Source organism: Coffea arabica, chromosome 1e (genome assembly GCF_036785885.1).
Source record: "Coffea arabica cultivar ET-39 chromosome 1e, Coffea Arabica ET-39 HiFi, whole genome shotgun sequence".
NCBI classification, from domain to species: Eukaryota; Viridiplantae; Streptophyta; class Magnoliopsida; order Gentianales; family Rubiaceae; genus Coffea; species Coffea arabica.
This window is the reverse complement of record NC_092311.1, coordinates 47,050,544-47,069,557: the sequence shown is the minus strand read 5'-3', so window position 1 is coordinate 47,069,557 and position 19,014 is coordinate 47,050,544. Positions and strand designations below refer to the sequence as shown.

Genomic DNA, 19,014 nt, shown 5'->3' with positions numbered 1-19,014 from the left:
TAAATTTAATCATTTATTTTATATCATAAACTAAATAAAGTGATAAATACATTCAAATCACACATTATCTAATAAAATAAGTACTTATTAAATTATATATGTTTCAAAACAGTAAGCTTAAGAGCACACAAATACTTAATAAATACTTTTATTAAAAAAATATTTTTCAATAAGTGACCGCAAACTCCAACCTAAATCATACACACATCATATCCACAGAATCAATTTGTTTGTTTAACGTTTGCCTTTTTTTCCTGGGGGAAGGCGAGATGATCAGCAATTACCATATTAACAAAACCATTCAAGGACGAAAACAAGAAAATAAAAATTTTATTCGGTTAAGAATTACTCCCTAGCTTGGTCCCATCGATCAGCAAGGGGAGGAGTACATTTAGGCTGGCACCATTTAGATTTACAGTTGTCCAGAACTTCCAACATTTGTAGGCCTGAGATAGTGGTTTCCAGGACTCGATGAAGAAGCACCTGTCGCCATCTCCTTCTTGGAGCCCACCATTCATCCATTCGTTTGTTCTGCCACTATATAAAATCACCGAAAAATGGCTTCATCTTCCTCCTCCACCACCTACGCAAAACGCGGTATAATAATAATAAGCTTCACTTAGCTGATTTCACCCTTCACCTGCGGTTACACAATGCGCCAATAACAGTGCAGCAATACTGCTTTGTGAAGAAGAAGAAGAAGAAGAAGACGACGACGCCGTCTTCACGTGATTCGTCAACCCACAAACAAAACCCAGTTATCCAAATCAGCTCAATCATCTAAACAATAAAGAAAAGATAACCGATGGCGTGTCGTGCCCTCCTCTCCTCGTCATAGCTATCTTCCGTCACTCCTCTGTTTCCTCCCGATTCCCTACTTCTTCAAATAAAACCGTCTGCTTCTGCTGCTGAAATTTAACCCCGCCAGAATATTCCAATTTATTAGAACTACCATTGCTTAGCATTTGATATTCTCCGAATAAAACCACTACTAGCATTTGTTTCTTTAAACAAAAAAGGAAGAAAAAAAACAGGACGAAGCAGCTAAATTTGCAGAGAAAATGAGAGGAACAATGGTGTTGTTCCTGTTCATGATTGTCTTTCTTTCCGCCGTTACGACGTCGTTCGCCGCCACTGTTACGTACGATCACCGCGCCTTAGTGATCGACGGCAAACGGAAAGTTTTGATTTCCGGTGCCATTCATTATCCTCGCAGCACTCCACAAGTCCGTACAACTCTCCTCTCCCGGAGTTCAGTTCTAGATATATAGTGTATATTAGTACCGCCAATTAACACGCATTTACATGCTTTTTGCAAACCATTCACGTTAAGTCTCTGGAAATTTATGGGAAATGTGTAAACGCAGATGTGGCCGGACCTGATTCAGAAGTCGAAAGATGGAGGTTTGGATGCCATCGAAACATACGTCTTTTGGAATTTGCACGAACCGGTTCGAGGCCAGGTCTGTTCTTCTTTACTTTCTTTCTAATTATGCTTTGCTTCAGTTATTATCCTTTTTTGGTTACTTAGAGCGAGTTAGTACGCCCGAGAGAGGAAAGGAGCAAACAACAATGGCAGACAAATATTTTACATTTCTACGATTTTTGTGTATATTATGTTTGTAGTTTTCTTTTTCCCCCCCTCCTCTTATGTAGGAAGAAACATCATAAACTAAGTTTGACAATAAAAAATGATGAAGCCTTGGAATGTGGAAAGATATCTTAATCTTGACGGGAATTAGCATATCATTCCGGGAAAGTGAAAAATAAAGGAGTCCTAGCATTTAAGGGAAAAATTTTTCCTTTTCCCATGCAGTATGACTTCGAAGGAAGGAAAGATTTGGTTAGCTTTATTAAATTGGTGAAGCAAGCTGGTCTCTACGTTGTTCTGAGAATTGGTCCTTATGTCTGTGCTGAGTGGAATTACGGGTAACTAAAGATTCTCTCTTCCTTTTCTTTGAATATTCACTTGGATTCAAGAGAAAGATGCTTTAAGTTTTTTTTTTTTTTCCTATTTATTTGGATTAAAATTTCGATCCTGTTTTGGGAAATTGGAACAGAGGATTTCCACTTTGGTTGCATTTTATACCTGGGATTGAGTTCAGAACCGATAATGAGCCATTTAAGGTGCACACTCTTGCTTATTCATTACTTCAATTTTACTGCACTGCTTTGAATTTTGTTATTAAGCGTTGTCTCTGTTTCAGGTGGAAATGCAGCGATTTACAACCAAGATTGTGGACTTGATGAAACAAGAATCTCTATTTGCTTCCGAAGGCGGTCCAATAATCTTCTCTCAGGTTGATTTTTCTTTCAAGTTTTAAGCAGCATAAACTTTTTTTTTTCCTTTTTTACTTTCCCTTCCGTTCTTGGTAATAGGAATTGAGTGACTGAAAATGATGCAATTTCTCAGATTGAGAATGAATATGGCAATGGAGATATTGAACCATACTATGGGAACCGTGCCAAACCTTATGTTGATTGGGCTGCAGGAATGGCAACATCTCTGAATACGGGGGTACCCTGGAACATGTGCCAACAGAAGGATGCTCCTGATCCGATTGTGAGGACCATTCTTCCACTTACCTATGGTGGTTCAATTGAAAGGATAGAAATTTGAAAAATTTTATGAGCCCTTTTAATGGAGTACATGGCTGAAAATTGTGACTCGTATTTGGTCTCCATATAAATGCAGATTAACACGTGCAATGGATTCTACTGTGACCAATTTACTCCAAATTCTGACAAAAAACCAAAAATGTGGACCGAGAATTGGACTGGATGGTATGACTTATTATCTGTTTCGTTTGACATGCATTTGTTGCTTGAATTGCATGCTGATATCATATTACTAATTATAATGTGACGTTTTCGTCTCTGGGAAAATTTTTGTGGTTCGGTACATCAGGTTCCTTTCATTTGGAGGGGCTGTGCCCACCAGACCTGTAGAGGATGTTGCTTTTGCTGTGGCAAGATTTTTCCAGCGAGGTGGAACCTTCCAGAACTATTATATGGTATTATATGATTAACGTAATTATGACTAATTGTGACTTGAGAAGTAATCCATTTCATTCCCTTTATTGATTTCAGCCTGATGTTATTAAGTTATAATCTTGTTGACTATTTCCAGTATCATGGTGGAACTAACTTTGGCCGGACCAGTGGTGGACCATTTATTGCAACAAGCTATGATTATGATGCTCCAATAGATGAATATGGTATGCTTCTTGCATTAATTAAAAATTCACAGTTCTTCTCGTCAGTAAGATTATCTTGGTAAAGATGCCTCAATGAGGCAATCCTCCATGTAAGCATGGACAATCAGTCATCTGCTACTCATTGTGCAAGAAGCAGCCTACTGTAAATGATGTATGCATGCTGTTAAGAGTCATGGATGCCTTTTAGCCAATATTATATTTTTGAGGCAAAGAGAGATTTTAGGTTATTGATGTCCATATCCTAATTGATCATAGTGGTGATGAAGAGTTGTGCTTCTCTTAGGAGTTATGCATCAATACATCAAATCCTTATTATTTGCAGGTCTCATAAGACAGCCAAAATGGGGGCACTTGAAAGATTTACATAAGGCCATAAAGCTTTGTGAAGAGGCAATGATAGCAACTGATCCAACTATTACTTCTCTTGGCCCAAATTTAGAGGTGAATATTGAACAATTACAGTGGATAAAGTCTATGGACCAGTGAAAACATTTCTGCTGAATTGAAAGAGCTGCTTGTATCCATCTGAACGGAGCAATTTTTGTATGAATTGTTCAAGATCTTTGAACAACAATCTGTTATCTCTACCTTTTCACTGATGAGGTCTTTCCAAAACTGTTTTCTTTCTTTAGGCCGGTGTTTACAGAACAGGATCAGGGCTATGTTCTGCTTTTCTTGCCAATGTGGGTACCCAATCTGATGCTACTGTCAACTTCAATGGAAATTCCTATAAATTGCCTGCATGGTCTGTGAGCATCTTACCAGACTGCAAGAATGTGGTTTTCAACACTGCAAAGGTTCGCCCACGAATTGCACTATTACCTGTCTTACACTTGTTTGGAAGGGTGCAGGGGCAACTAAATATGGGTTTCATACTACAGGGTTTGTTTAACATCGTTTCATCACCTGTCATGACAGATTAATTCTATGAGGACGCTTTCAAGATTTATTAGTCAGTCTTCAGAAGATGTGGCATCTTTCTCAGGTTGGAGTTGGGTTAATGAACCTGTGGGTATCTCAAGTCAGAATGCATTCATGAAGCTTGGTTTAGCAGAGCAAATAAATACCACTGGTGATAAAAGTGACTATCTCTGGTATTCTGCAAGGTCCGTAACTTAGTAAATCTGTAATTGCTTTTAGTAGACTTCTATAACGTTTTGGTAATAACCAACGAATCTCTTGAACCATTTTCTGCAGTATCGAGATTAAAGGAAATGAGCCTTTCTTTCAAGATGGGTCCCAGACAGTTTTACATGTTCAATCACTCGGGCATGCTCTTTACGCTTTTATCAACAAAAAGCTTGCAGGTGATGGGAAATTAATGAAGAAAAATCTGTGCAATGCTTTCTTGTTTTTGCATTGTGCTTCAGTCAGCCTTCTGCTTTACTCAATCCTCCTCCTTAGTTAAATGGAGATGATTAGAATTCTAATTGCCACGAACAAGCTTCTAGTTACTAGCTGCCTGTTTTCATTAAAATTAAGGATTAGTCACAAGCTGGATGAAAAGGCTTACATGACGTTGTCTCTATCCTCCCTTGATTGATTCTGATGATCTTTGGAAGATTCGGATTGAAATAATTATAGACGATATAAGACACCTAAGAATTTAAACCAAGGTGATGCAGTACAAGAAAGAGAACAAATAGATGAGGAAAAAATCTTTGCTTTCTTGATGTTTCTTTTCGATCATTCTTTCTTAACTACCCTCTCAAACTCCATTATAGAACCCACCCTCAAAGTGGATTGTACCACTCAATAGCTTCTTCTGGTGGAAGGTCAATTCCATGATGCTATTGGAAAAAATTTTCATTTACTCCTAATCTATATGTTGTGGAAAATTTGTATTGATGCATTAACAGCACGTATACCAGAATAGGAATGCTGGATGTTATGTAGCATACATCATGTATACCAGAGTAGATATCTTTAGAATCCAGAACTAATGTATATGAAATAATAGTTTCCTAGTAGAAATGTAGACCACTCTGGGGTATAGCAACTTATTTTATTTGAAGCGTTGAAACTTAGATCCAAAAGGAGAGCATTGCCAAAATGTTTCAGAAATATTATTTGACATTTACTCCAGCCAAAAGAAGTAATCAGAATTTTGGATTAATCAAATTAGCATTGAAATTGGTAATCTACCACAGTTTGGAATTACTATACCAATTACCACTTTGTAAGCCTGTTATTGTTCCCTGGTAACTTGGGTTCTAAGGGGACCAGGTTTCAACTCAAATTGCCAGTAAAAACATATTTCTATGTCCTTGAACACAATGGTGAGATTAGTAGCAATAGTGCTCGGAATTTAACCGTAAGATGATTGACTATCTTGTAGGAAGTGTGAAAGGCAGCAGTGGCAATGCTAAAGTTGCACTGGAAGTCCCCATCTCCCTCGTAACAGGAAAAAACACAATTGATCTCTTGAGTTTGACAGTGGGACTTCAGGTACAACTTTCTTCTCCATGTGTTAAAGTTTATCTAGAAACAAGGATAATGCTACTTGGCACTACATGCTATGCAGAGTTTGGTTCTTCTGTAGTCACTGAACTTTTCTGTATTCATCTCTGCTTGGGAAGTAACATATTAGCGTGCACACTTTTTTCTGACACAAACCTCTAATGACTTTCAGAACTATGGGGCATTCTTTGATCTAAAAGGAGCTGGGGTTACTGGCCCAGTGCAGTTAAAAGGTTTAACAAATGGCTCTACCACTGATCTCTCCTCACAGCAGTGGACTTATCAGGTTATTTTTGTTTACTCTTTGGGATTCCGACTCAATTTAAGAGAATTGCAGTTATCTTTTCAACTTCTTACAGGAAATAACAATATCTGTGCTTCTAGATTGTTATCTTGTCAAATTACGCAACTTAAGTTGGACAAACAAGATTTCCTTCTGTTGATTATTGAACACAACGTGATTGCTCTCCGCAAAGTAAACTAATTTCTTTTGAGGATCAACGTCTCATATTGAAGTCCTTCAATGCAGATTGGTTTGAAAGGGGAAGAGATAGGGTTATCAAACGGAGGCTCTTCACTGTGGGTATCACAGCCTGCTTTGCCTAAGAACCAGCCATTGATATGGTATAAGGTAAATATTGCATATCTCAATGTATCTTTGAAGGTTTTTATGATCATAAAAGGATCTATTGTCAGGCTTATACAATAGTAATGGAATGCCTTCAAAAGCCATGGTACTCAGTTAATTAGATTAGAAGTTCTATCATTGGCACTTTGTAAGCAATGAAGTGCTCATTTCCATTCTAAACCTGCTAATAAATAGGAAGATGAAGATTCGCTCACAGAGTAATTTTTATTTTAAGTCTTCACCATAAGATGATGAGGCATTATTTCTGAAACAGAGCATTTTTTTTTCCCAGTAGAATCTGGTTCGCTGTGTTATATCCCCTGACACATAATTTCTCCTAAACTGAAGTAAAATAAGTTTGAGATAGTCATGCATTTTCTACAGTTATACATGCTTAATGTTTTCAGTTAAAAAGAAAAGAAACATGATTATTCTATGTTCCTCGAGAGAGCTTCATTACTTGGTTCACATTCAATGGAAATCACTGAATATATGTAATTATAACTACACCAACAATAAGAAATCGGCCCCCGTCCCTTCCCCCTCCAATGCTGTAGTAGACTACATCTTTAACTTGTAAATCCATGTTTTTGGCCTAGACAAACTTTGATGCTGCTGGGGGCAATGAGCCTCTTGCTTTGGACCTCTCCAGCTTGGGAAAGGGTGAGGCATGGGTGAATGGACAAAGCATTGGCCGTTATTGGCCAACCAATAATGCTCCAAATGGAGGTTGTGTAAGCTCTTGCAACTATAGAGGATCTTTTAATTCTAACAAATGTCTCAAGGATTGTGGAAAACCATCCCAGCTTCTGTAAGTATCTTAAGTTATTCTAATACCTGTGTATGGTTAGAATGTTCTCTGATCCATTAAGTGCAGCTACCATGTACCTCGAGATTGGCTAAAACCGAGTGGAAACGTTCTGGTGCTGTTTGAGGAAATGGGAGGGGATCCAACACAGATATCTTTTGCAACGAGACAGATAGGAAGTCTATGCTCACGAGTTTCAGAGTCTCATCCAGTTCCAATAGACATATGGACTTCAGACCAAGAGGCAGCCAAAAAAGCAGGACCAACAATGTTGCTGGAGTGCCCTTCTGCTAATCAGGTCATTTCTTCAATCAAGTTTGCTAGTTTTGGAACTCCAGGGGGAACGTGTGGTAGTTTTAGCCATGGTAAATGCAGCAGCAAGAATGCTATATCCATCATACAGAAGGTAAATCTTTCCTCAAGTATCAATCATGATTATTCATCGAATGCAGCTAACATGTTTCTGATGAAGATATGCCATTTCACTGATTCGGCAATATTTGTTCGTCCAGGCTTGCGTTGGGTCAAGAAAATGCAACATTGGTGTCTCAATTGCTACATTTGGTGACCCTTGTCTAGGCATTACAAAGACTTTAGCTGTAGAAGCTTCTTGTACATGATAGGGTCCTGCACCTAACAGCATTGGCTATTTGGGACAAAAGCAAAAGCATTGTCCCTGCGTTAGCGGGATAACTCGTATACGGTCAGCAAATAAAGCGAATCTCTAGCATAAAGTAGCTTAAGAAAAAGGGCCTTGCAATTCCGTATTGCAACTTCTCTCCTTGATCACAAACGGTCTGCCTTTTTTTTTTTCCCCTTTTTCCAGAGGCTTTTAGGTCACATAGAAGAAAGAAAAATCAATTCAGGCAATGCAACCAAGGCTTCATAAATCAATGACCAGAAATACTTGACAGTATATTATCGTTGTAGTAAGTGGAGAATGAATTATGAATTGCTCGTTGACGGTGCGTGATCGGAGGCAGCCTGATCTCCTTCCGTCACAATTTCGCGCAAATCTTTTGAAATTGTCGTTTTTGTTGAATGACTAACTCGAGTGATCTGATAGGCTGATGAAGAATCCATAGAAAAATACTAGTACAAGAAAATATTGGATGAAGCAGAAATTTTTTAGGAGAGAACAACATCATTATATAGCTAACGATCGATTATATTCCAAATCAACAGATTATACTACCTCAGGGATTGGCATATCCATGTCAAGACTTTCGCATGAAAGAAGGGTCAGCTGTCCATGCACTTGTTAAGATGTATTTCGGGTATTAGTTTTTGGAAAGGTAAAATTAATTTGAAAAAGTATATAAATATAAGAGAGGGTATTAATTATTAGTATATGCATATTGTGTGGGATTTAGGTACATTAACGAGTGTCCAGTTAGAAAAATCAAACGAAACGGGAAATGTTATTTGCACTCCCATCATTTGTTATATCATATAGTTTAATAAATGAAGATTATATAATAAAAATGATGGTGGGAGTGCAAATAACAAAAAGGGGAGGATAAATAACATTTTCCAAAGAAAAAAGCATAATTAATCTACTTCATGTTCATGCCCTCTTTATTAACTTTTCAATTCTCAGCTCCCACTATTAGTTATACCAAATCTTGTAAGCTTTGAGATTGGATAATATTAGGTGGAAAGTTTCCCTTGTTTATTCTCTGACACATATAGTTAGTTAATTATGGATTTGCCAGCATTTGTCAAACGATTTATCTAACGGGTGCTCTATATAAGATTGATTAAGAAAAAGTATATAAATGAAGAGGATTAATTAAGGAAAGTGTATAAATGTAAGAAAAAGTAGGATAATAATTAAAATCCATTAACAAATCCATTTTGACCTTAGTGTTTTGTCGTTCTGCTGGTTCAATGTCATGAAAGGTAAAATTACAAATATGTATTAAATGTTACTATTAGAAAAACACATTCCGTTAAAATTAGGAGTCTCTATAGAATGTCAATTTCTAGAAATCAAATTCATTTAATTTTCATATTTTGTACTAAATGTGAATTTAAAAACCAAATTTACAAACGTTTATGCTAAATGTGACTTTTTTAAACTAACAAATTCAGTTAAAACCAAGAGTTTGTATTGATATGACCCTTTTTTTTTTTTTGGTAATGTTGTACTGATATGACATTGAATGACATTATTGATCACAATTCACAAATAGCAACGTAAACTAATAGTCAAGGGTACATTTTCTTGGAATGGAAACTCAACATTTTTTATGACTTCCAAAAACTCAAATGGCAATCCTACCTAGGAGCGGAACCAATATCCCATTTCGATAAGCGCTGTTTGGATCCATCAGTTTTTTAAATATTATAAAACATTTTAAAAAGTGCTCTAAAATTTTTTAATATTTAAAAAATATCCCAAAATATATTATAAAAACTCTACTACTCTTAAACATCCAAAATATATTCTAAAAATATCCTAAAATATACTTTAAAAACTTTACTATAATAAAATTTTTCAAAAATACTCCCAAAAACAGCTAATTCAAACAGAGCTGGCTTCGATTTTGGAACCGAGATCCAAAAACTTCCAAATCTAATACTTCTGAAGAGATGTTCGTGCGCAAGCAACCATGTAGTGTGATACTCGAGATAAAGACGACGGACCAAAAGTAGGAATTGATAGACATGGGCAGCAAAATTTTACTGCCCTTATTCACATTTCCAGTCACATAACGTAACCAGTCCAAATTACCAATACAATAGATCCGCTGCTTAGACAACAACGGTGACGATATCAATTATTGGTCACAAAAATAATCAGAGAATTTTAGACATATTTTTTCAAAGCACTAACAGTATAAAAATTTTAGATTATCAGATTGCAGTAACCATGGAGATGGAGGGCCTCTGGAACCTGCATAATTTGCATAGCGGTGAAGTAAGTGATGGAGTCTGGTATTTATCCTCCCCACCCATCAGTGGCATGGCCACTCCCATCTTGGCTGGGCCTACAAATCCTGGCTGGTAACTCTTCCCAAGAACTCCCTCCACAGAATCAGAAAGCTTGAAGAACTTGAATTGTGTCTCCAAATGAGCAAATGCATCATCAGATGGTATCTGGTAATTGTGAACCTTGTTTTCTTGTTCACCAATTGGGGTCACCCTGACATCCACCTGCACCAGTCCTGAGACTGTGGCCCTGAATGTGTTATGATCATCGGTTCTTTCGACAACCACAACCCTATTTCCAGTGTTGATTTTCCACTCAGCTTCTCCATCTGTTGGGATGTTAATCATCTCATTGTCCCACTTCGCAATCAGAGCATCAACCTTGTCATCCCATCTGGAGACTCTCTTAGCAGCTAGGACAAGTGTGTGGGTGTCGAACATTATTGAGAGAGCTTGAACCCAAGTGAAGTCGCGGGTCCTTCCCTCTGGTCGAGTTCCAATGAAGTGAGCATTGATTTGGAGGTCGTCATCTGAGACAATGGCGAAATCGCTTCCTTTTGATCCATGGAAGTAAAACATCATACCATCACCCCCAACAAACCGGGGATCATAGCATAAAGAGCCAAACCCATCACATTGAGGTTTTCTCCCTGCCAAAGAGTAAGAAGAAATTTAGCCATCGCATTCAAATTTGCAACTGAAGCCACTCCATAGAGATATGAATGAAGGCTTGAAAATCGAGAAGAAATAGTAAAAAAGTTGTGATAGTCAGCTAACTTACACTTGCAACTGGCCTCGCACTTGCTGCTGCAATCAACGAAGCATCCTTTATTCTTATTGTCCTTGGGCTTCCTAGAAGGGCACTCAGATGGGCAAGTGAGGATCTTCCAAAAGCATGCACTCGTTGCTGTGCAGAAGAATCGTTCTTGTCCTGTCCTTTCCGTGGGTGACACCTCATAGTAGTCAGTGGAATCGCCTGTTGAAGGTGGAGAAGTAGATGGAGGGGATTGTGATGGGGGAGGAAAAGATGGAGGGGAATTGGATGGTGGGGGTATTGATGGAGGCGTCTGTGATGGAGGTAGAGGTAATGACGGAGGTTGGGATGGAGGCAATTTTGATGGCGGAGTTAGAGATGGAGGCGGGTATGACGGTGGAGGTGGTGGCCCCTTGTTTTTGTCACCATTTCTGCCACCACCTCTTCCACTGTTATCACTTCCCTGGCCACCATTTTTTCCACTGTTATCATTGCCATCCCCACCATTTTTGCCATTGTGATCGTTATTGTTGCCATTATTGTTGTTGTGGTTCTGCCCCTGGCCATTATTGTTCTCGCCTTGATCATTGTTGTTCTGGCCCTGATCATTGGTGTTTTGGCCCTGATCATTGCTGCCCTTGCCCCCATCGCCATGATCGCCTCCATTATTGCCTTTGCCACCTTCGCCTTCAGCAATGGCAGCTTCTAAAGAGATGAATAGCAGGAGGGAAACAACTAGGATGCACCACAACCATCTTCTACCACCCATCTTTACTTTCTACTAGCATGCAGTCCTATGCCTGTCCGTTTACTTCTATACGTACTTCTATGTGTTTGAAGTGTTTGTAGTGTGTGATAGCACTGCAGGGGGTGGAAGTGTATTTATAGTTGCAGTTTGCTCAGCAGGGCATTAAGTTCTGCTTAAATATATGCCAATAGTTTTGCTTCTTCAGAACTAAAACTTAGAGGTACAGCTCTTTCCACTTGATTTTCGTAGAACTGCAGTTTTGGGAGTTTGATTAAAGCGACTCCAGAAACTGGGGTAGAATTATGAGTCCTTTGAGTCAATCAGAAGCAAGATTCGTTGACTTCAACTACGTTCTTAAGGCAACAGAGAATGTATGCGTACGTGGATGACTTTGCTAATTCTCAAGTAAAAGTTCATGGTACTGCCAGAAGGCCCAGAACCTAACATGGGAATAATTGAAATTAACGACTATTCAAACCCACGTACAGAAAGATGGGGAGAACAGATGGTACCATGGATCAAGTAACTTAGCTTTGCAGTTCTTTGACTTGGTTTGCAAGATTTCTATACGAGTGACTCCCGAAAACAATCAAATACTGTTCTGATGGGACGTGCATTAGTTATTGGGATGAGCTATTGTTCCATTTATGCCAAGTACGTCTATGAAAATCGCAAGCAAGTAAAAGTGTAAAACTTCATGAGGGAAAAGTACAACAACCTGTATGTTGTCCCGGAACATTCATCGTGCCTCAAACCTAGATCAGCTGTACTAATATCCCGTATGCCTCAGCCCCAGATCCGGCAAAAGTGCATGGCTGGCCTTCCTCGAAAAACAGAATCAAGAAACGCGTTTCCTTAATTTGCTGTAGTATTAACATGTTGGATACAAGTAGTGTTTCAAAAGAAAATCCTACTCGATGAGACGTACAACCCAGATACAAACTAAATGATAATTTATCTCTTTAATTTTAGGGATTCCTGTGTTGCAGTCGCTTGCTTTTTGCAGGTGACATATGTTAACCATCTTTTTTATGTTGTATATATCAAATCAATAAAAATGTTACAATAATTATTCTAAATAATATTTTGAGTACTAATACTCTATCCAAATCCAAACACAGTGTTGTTTAATTTCTTGTTATCTTCAACAATAAATCATCTTAAACATAAGACAGCTAGAAGAAAGGCTTGCTTTACAATGTATACTTTGTACTATTGCACTGTTCCTTAATTATTGTTGTTGCATTGGTAAGATATGGCAATACTTTTCGTCTCATTTGAGATTGGGTCGCTTACTACTCAATAGTGTTTTCAATAAAAAGTTTTTAGTTAGTATTTAATTATGACTCTATTTGAATTAACTGTTTTTTGGAGTGCTATAGCTGTGTATAAAAAACTTTTACTATAAATGTTTTTTGAATTGTTTTTAGAGATATTTTTAAAATATATTTTGGGTTATTTTTATAATTTACAACTTTTTTGAGGTATTTTTTTTTTAAATTTTACATCACCCACCACCACCATCCCTTCCCTCCTCCTCCTCCCTCTCTCTTCCTCTCCTCCTCCCCTCTCTTTCCTCCCCCTTCTCCCCCCTCCCCTCCTTTCCCCCAACCCCAATCTCCTCTCCCACTTGCAGGTGGTGGCTGCGACTCTAGCCGCAACCTTTTAGGTCGCTACCAGAAAGGTCACGACCAGAAGCCATGAGTCGCTGCTTTTGGCCGTGACCTTTCTGGTTGCGATCAAATTTGGTCTTGACCAGGAAGGTTGTGGTCAGTGGAAGGGAGGGGGGATTGGGGGTGGGAAAGGGAAGGGAAAAGGAAGGAAGGAGAAGAGAGAGGAGAAGGAAAAGGAGGAAGAGGGAGGGTTGTGGGTGTGCCGGTGGTGGTGGAGAGTGATGGGTGGGGGCTTTTTTTTGGATATTTGGAGTTATTTTTGATATATTGTATGAATATTTTAGAATTGTTTTTGTTTGTGTATTACTATAACATTATATACGAAAAACTTATTTTTCAAAAATTGAGGAATCCAAACAGAGCCTATATGTTATTTGGGTGCAAAATTACATAAGTGCTTTTTGTGTACAATGAAAATAAAATTTTGATTCAAAATCTATGATAAAATAATCAAAGTTAATTTTATTTTAACATGAAAGTAATTTTTTTAACGTGAAAGTACCTTTAAAAGCACCAATTTTGAACTTCTAATAATAGTAGTGCTTTTGAGACTAAAAGCTCTACTTCTAAGTTTATAGAATTAAAATTACCAAACACTTTAAAATTGCTTCTATCTCCAAAAATGTTTCTTCAGCAAATCAGTCGAATCTCAAACAGGTTATTGCTAGTATAATGTTATTCTGCACTTCTTTTGGTTCAGCATTACCAATTAATTGGGTCTGTTTGGATTGTGAATTATTAGAGATATTTTTACTGTAGCACTTTTTGTGATGTGATGTATGTGAGATAAAAAGGTAATTGGGAAGATAAAAAGGTGTATTGAAAATTGTAATAATGATGTAAGCAAATAAATTTGGGGAAATAAAACCCAATCACTTTTTGTGATGTATGTGACATATTAGTGTTACAAACAGCTGATCTAAACAACCTGACTACAAACAGCTCTGTCCTTGTTTTGCTTAGCCATCTTAATAGCTGTAAAATGCTTTTGTCCGCTCTTTCCTCCAAAACTCAGATCAAAAGAACAACTCAGAGAAAACGAACCTTGGCAGACAATGAAGGAACCCATTTTTTTCCCCTTAGTGATATTTGACACACTAATCTTTTTGTAATTTAGCAGCAAGATACGATGAGTTTAGGAGGTAAACCACTTAAAATGCTCAAATACGGTGCAACTCTGCCTATTTGGAAACGAGTGTCCCCATTCACCATAACCTACAATTTCAAATGATGGGTACTGACCTTCATAACCAATTCACCTGATACGTGTGTGACGCCTGAATTAGTATTTATTCCAGGGGAACGAGCAGTAGAAGTTAAGAATCCTATGGCAAGAGCTCTTTTTATCCTGAACTTAATTCCAAATTAGTCTATGTTGAGGCAAAAAATCCTAATGACATGACAAATACAGCCAAGAAATTGAGTTTTGAAAGACCATGAGATGCACAGGACATTGCCAATAGAAGAATCCACTGTTATTTCACAATTGGAACCCTTAAAAACAAACAAACAGAAACTAATTCAGCTCTTAATGAGATGCTTTTCTCCTTGATGCAAGTTCGAGTGATACAACAGAGCGGAGAAATGAAAACTCAGACCACTACATTGTCACTAAAACTACAAGCTTTGGATATCCGGCAATCAAATTTTGTCAACCAGAGAACACAACAGCATCCAATTAACTATCAGACATACCATGCACCATAACAATTGAAATTCTAATTGCATAAGCAAAACTTGCAAGTTTGCTTAACAAACAAATTCAAGTAATTATGTACATGATCTTGTGTGCAGCCATAAGAAATCAGTTCTCTTTGTCAAGGCGAAGAGTTTGTATGGACTAAGGGCCCTCTTTGGAAGTTCTATCTGAATTAACTTTGGAAGTTCTATTGAAAAGTCTATCTGAATTAACTTAGAAAGTTCAAGACAACCACAAATGAAAACACAGATTAAGAAGAGAACAAAGAGTCACAAAGAAACTATTTGACTTTTCCTCTCTTTTAGAAAAAGTCCTACCACTTTTTACTTCTTTTGCTATTGAAAGATTGGAAGATCACTTTTATCTCGCTCAGAGAAGCTTGGATCCTCCACATATGTGGAGCGGCAGCACAGTGCCCCTTCTCCAATCTCACCCGCCATCTTCAAGAAGTAAGTATGCCTGTAAAGATCACCTTCAGAACCTATACCCATTACATTAGGCAAATAGTTATTTCATTAACAGAAGATACTCACCATCTACCATCAGCAGTCAGTTCAGGGTGAAAAGCAGTTGCTAACAAGTTCCCCTGCCTCACCGCAACAATCACTTTCTTTTCTGAATGTGTATTCTCCTGAAATAAGAAAAGACAAGTATGGCAACCATTAAATGACCAATTAAACATGCATAATGTTGTGGATCTTACAAAAAATACTTAGAAATGCATTAGCTATCCACCATGTATCAAACTCAAAGATAGCAGCTCAAGAATTCCTATAATGTAAACCAGCCCCAGAACACACATCCCCACACAGAGAACATTGGGTATCTTACCAGCCACAAGGAGGAGAATGGTGCAGTGCAAATAGAAGCACAGAGTGGCATTGTTCCATGACATTAGTATATTCAAGCAGAACCAAATAGGAATGCAGAAGGGTAAAGTTCCCGCAGTCGTATAAATAACACTGTAGCATTTGAATTTTTACAAATTTGTGGAGGTAGTTTTTAACTAAAAGGACTTCGTTGAGAACATTTTAGTCTTGTAAGATTAAACGTACATTATTGGATCTTGTTCCCAGTACCTCTAGGTCTGCCCATGAGCAGAAGACTAGCATACATGCATCTATGACTATCCGAAACTTAATATAAACACAGACACACAAAATGGGTAACACACGCGTATATTGTTGACGTCTTTTAAACCAGAGTAAAATTTTGTTACTGTATCGATTAAACAATTGCTAGTGTCTAAGTCTCTCAAAATATCAAAGAGTTCCTGCAAGGTCAGATGAGCAAGAAGAGGTCATAGGGCCAAAGTTCATATGCTTCATGGAAACACTCAAGCTGATAAAGTGCTATTAATTGGTACAATTATGAAGTACGCTAGTAATTACCTAAAATTCAAACAAAGAGAGGAATAGAGACGATATAAGTCACAAGATGCTAAACAGAAAATTGTATGCTTAAATGCATTACCAGCCTTCATAAAACACCATGAAATTAGGACTACATGAAACTATGAAAGAAGCATCCTAGTGGTGTTAGCATATAGGCACATAGCAAACCTACGACTGACAACTGAATCAAGTTTCACCCTTATATCAATTAAGTGTTTTCTGCAAAAGTTTGGTATAAGTATCAGCAAGAACTGCCACAAGTCACACACTCAGATTGCACTGTTTCTAATTGTGAAGCTGGTGCAACAAAATACAATCAATGTACTTATAAACAGGTAACTAAAAATGTGGCTCTTAAGAATCAATGCATTCATCGATTAAAATTATTAAAAAAAAAAAAAGATTGTGAAGCAGTAAACAGGAGCTAAGCATCCAAACCCAAAATGAGGCCAATACCCAACCAAGTTTACAGCTTCTCATACACACATCAGATACTGCATAATAGAATTTTTTTCTCCACATGAATGTTTGGTGAGAAAACCCAAACAAAATTAGGAAACATAAACAGACCTCTGGGCTCTGAATGCCAAGGTCCGAACTAGAAGCTTTGTCAAACGGGACAGGAATATCAGCCAGAACTTCTACTCCAGGTCCCACATCAAGAATTCCAGGAGCACGAATAAAAACACCTCGAAAAATTGGGGGACCACCTTCTTTGGCTGCAATTTCCGGAATTGAAAGCTCAGCCTCAAAGCTTTGAATCTACAGAATTTAGGGTACAAAAAAAGAGCACCAGATTCAAGCAGTCAGCAACTACTCATATGATAGAATCAGGATAGAACAAGATGATCCACTATGATGATTCAAGAATCAGCATTTTTTTTTTTGCTTTTTCTTTTTTTTTTTGGGCTAGTTCGTGTATAGTTGTTCACTAAGCATGTGACAAAAACATTTCAGTATTCAACTGAAGGCAAATTTGCTCAGCAGATGGGGATAACATATAACCAATAAAGGCCCAAACCAAGAATTGTGTTGCCTCAGCAAAAAGATGAAGCTATTGATAGACTATGAAACAGTTTAGTCCATAGATCCTTTTTGGGTTATAACGTAATTCAAGATAGTAGAGAGTACCTGACTGCCAAAGAAGTTCCTGTGGACTGTACAATCAAGACCTCCAACAAGTTCCTGCCCACCAGTTTTTTGCCCTGCAATGATTGTATTGTGATACAATTCACACTAGATTGCCAATTGCAGTCCTCATAACCATGAAAAGCATAGAATTTCAATTCACAAAATGAAAGTGATAATCACCAGTGGCTTTGTTTGCCAAAAAGATTAGGCCAGCACACGTCCCCCAAACTGGCTTTCCCATTTGAACAAACTCGCGCAAAGCAGGAAACTGCAATGACAACATGAAGTAAGCTCCTAGCCTCTTAGAAGCATGCCGACATCAGCAAAAAGAAGCAGTGACAGCAACAACAACCATGGTAATGCTGACGATAGCTAACTAGAAATTATGATAATCCTTTAACTAAAGAATTTCACAAAATATAAAGCTAAAATGAAATGAGACATATTCAAACTTGGTTCCTCCCAGAAGACCTGAACCCAAAGAAAACAAACCAAAAATACACATTCATTATCAGACAGTCTAACTAACATTAACCCCACGTGAAAAGAGGGGCAGAAAAATTTCATTGACACATTATACAAGTAATAAAGACTCTTCATTTTCTGCCACAAGTCACCAAAGAAACCAGAAGTGCTTTGTCAAACTCAATAGGAATATCAAAAGAGTGACTCAATTCCATTTAATGGTCTAATCTACAACAAACCAACATAAATATTTAGTATGCAGAAATACAAAATATTACATGCAAACACGGAAAGCTATACGTGTGTGCGCATATGGAAAGAGAGAAAAGAAACAGAAATAAGAAAGGTAGAAAAGGGGCGAGAGGAGATGAGACCAGGTTGTGGTACTCGGCTAACTTGGCCATGGTGGTACTCTCGCCGCCGGGAATGATGAGAGAGGTGACATCCTGCAGCTGTTCTGGTTTCCTTATCTCTACTCCCTTCACTCCCAGTCTTCTCAGGGCTTCCCCATATCATCACATCACATTTTTCATCAGATATCAAGAATAAAAAAGAGCATGGAAATTTGGTAACGGCGGGGGGATGGAAAATTACCCGAGATGTGTTCGTTGAAAGATCCCTGTAAAGCCAGAACGCCCACGACCATGTTTGCCCAGTTGCAAGCGTGGGGAGTCGGAAGTGGGCGGCTACAAATTTTATTAAAAGAAGAAAGAAGCAGGGGCTGAAAGAGGCGTGTCCAACTATGCTTCACTTGCGTAGGCAAAGTAGATTAAAAAGAGACGATGGAATTCGATCAGCGACATTTGGGATCATGGAACTGTTAGCGTGCCGCATGTACACTTGTTTTTCAGTGGAAATCTGCAATTTCGCCGCCACACGTTCTGAGGGACTACGATTTGGGGGATCCATTGTCCTCCGCTGGGGAAAAGGACATGAAGAGATCAGAGTAATTCGAATGATTGAACTATCATCGAATCAGACGAGTGTCAGATGGATATACTATGCACCCGCTTGAATTTTGTGAACAGAGCAATCTTAATGTGACAAATTGATGGAAACCCCACCAAAATTTAATGCATTGGGCAGGTGGTTCATTGTCCTA

The 19,014-nt window shown here is 38.0% G+C and overlaps 3 protein-coding genes across 3 annotated transcripts; 1 reads left to right on the top strand and 2 right to left on the bottom strand.

Annotated features, from left to right (window-relative positions):
• Positions 1-571: 571 nt before the first annotated feature.
• LOC113708085 (beta-galactosidase 8-like) lies at positions 572-7,863 on the top strand. Its single transcript, XM_027230554.2, has 19 exons — positions 572-1,226; positions 1,368-1,463; positions 1,817-1,929; positions 2,061-2,127; positions 2,208-2,300; positions 2,414-2,563; positions 2,696-2,784; positions 2,909-3,014; positions 3,131-3,218; positions 3,541-3,659; positions 3,851-4,015; positions 4,137-4,324; positions 4,416-4,525; positions 5,557-5,666; positions 5,851-5,964; positions 6,208-6,309; positions 6,906-7,117; positions 7,184-7,520; positions 7,627-7,863. The coding sequence occupies exons 1-19, from the start codon at positions 1,062-1,064 to the stop codon at positions 7,732-7,734; spliced, it is 2,532 nt and encodes an 843-aa protein (XP_027086355.1). The 5' UTR covers positions 572-1,061; the 3' UTR covers positions 7,735-7,863.
• A 2,035-nt stretch (positions 7,864-9,898) lies between these two features.
• On the bottom strand, positions 9,899-11,839 carry LOC113695455 (uncharacterized). Its single transcript, XM_027214572.2, has 2 exons — positions 10,830-11,839; positions 9,899-10,698 (listed from the first exon to the last, which is right to left on the bottom strand). The coding sequence occupies exons 1-2, from the start codon at positions 11,569-11,571 to the stop codon at positions 9,974-9,976; spliced, it is 1,467 nt and encodes a 488-aa protein (XP_027070373.1). The 5' UTR covers positions 11,572-11,839; the 3' UTR covers positions 9,899-9,973.
• A 3,081-nt stretch (positions 11,840-14,920) lies between these two features.
• LOC113708111 (probable pyridoxal 5'-phosphate synthase subunit PDX2) lies at positions 14,921-18,954 on the bottom strand. Its single transcript, XM_027230585.2, has 7 exons — positions 18,507-18,954; positions 18,287-18,414; positions 17,628-17,715; positions 17,448-17,521; positions 16,887-17,078; positions 15,456-15,553; positions 14,921-15,381 (listed from the first exon to the last, which is right to left on the bottom strand). Exons 1-7 carry the CDS (start codon positions 18,556-18,558, stop codon positions 15,258-15,260), a joined length of 756 nt encoding a protein of 251 aa, XP_027086386.1. The 5' UTR covers positions 18,559-18,954; the 3' UTR covers positions 14,921-15,257.
• Positions 18,955-19,014: the final 60 nt, after the last annotated feature.

Excerpts from the sequence above, each read along its gene's own strand:
- LOC113708111 (XM_027230585.2), bottom strand. The coding sequence starts at position 18,558 with ATGGTCGTGGGCGTTCTGGCTTTACAGGGATCTTTCAACGAACACATC. Across the intron at positions 17,716-18,286 it reads TAGCCGAGTACCACAACCTG|TTTCCTGCTTTGCGCGAGTT; the intron begins GTCTCATCTCCT and ends TTGTCATTGCAG. Across the intron at positions 15,554-16,886 it reads TTGGCATTCAGAGCCCAGAG|GAGAATACACATTCAGAAAA; the intron begins GTCTGTTTATGT and ends TTCTTATTTCAG.
- LOC113695455 (XM_027214572.2), bottom strand. The coding sequence starts at position 11,571 with ATGGGTGGTAGAAGATGGTTGTGGTGCATCCTAGTTGTTTCCCTCCTG. Across the intron at positions 10,699-10,829 it reads GTGCGAGGCCAGTTGCAAGT|GGAGAAAACCTCAATGTGAT; the intron begins GTAAGTTAGCTG and ends ACTCTTTGGCAG.
- LOC113708085 (XM_027230554.2), top strand. The coding sequence starts at position 1,062 with ATGAGAGGAACAATGGTGTTGTTCCTGTTCATGATTGTCTTTCTTTCC. Across the intron at positions 4,325-4,415 it reads TATCTCTGGTATTCTGCAAG|TATCGAGATTAAAGGAAATG; the intron begins GTCCGTAACTTA and ends CATTTTCTGCAG. Across the intron at positions 4,526-5,556 it reads TATCAACAAAAAGCTTGCAG|GAAGTGTGAAAGGCAGCAGT; the intron begins GTGATGGGAAAT and ends ACTATCTTGTAG.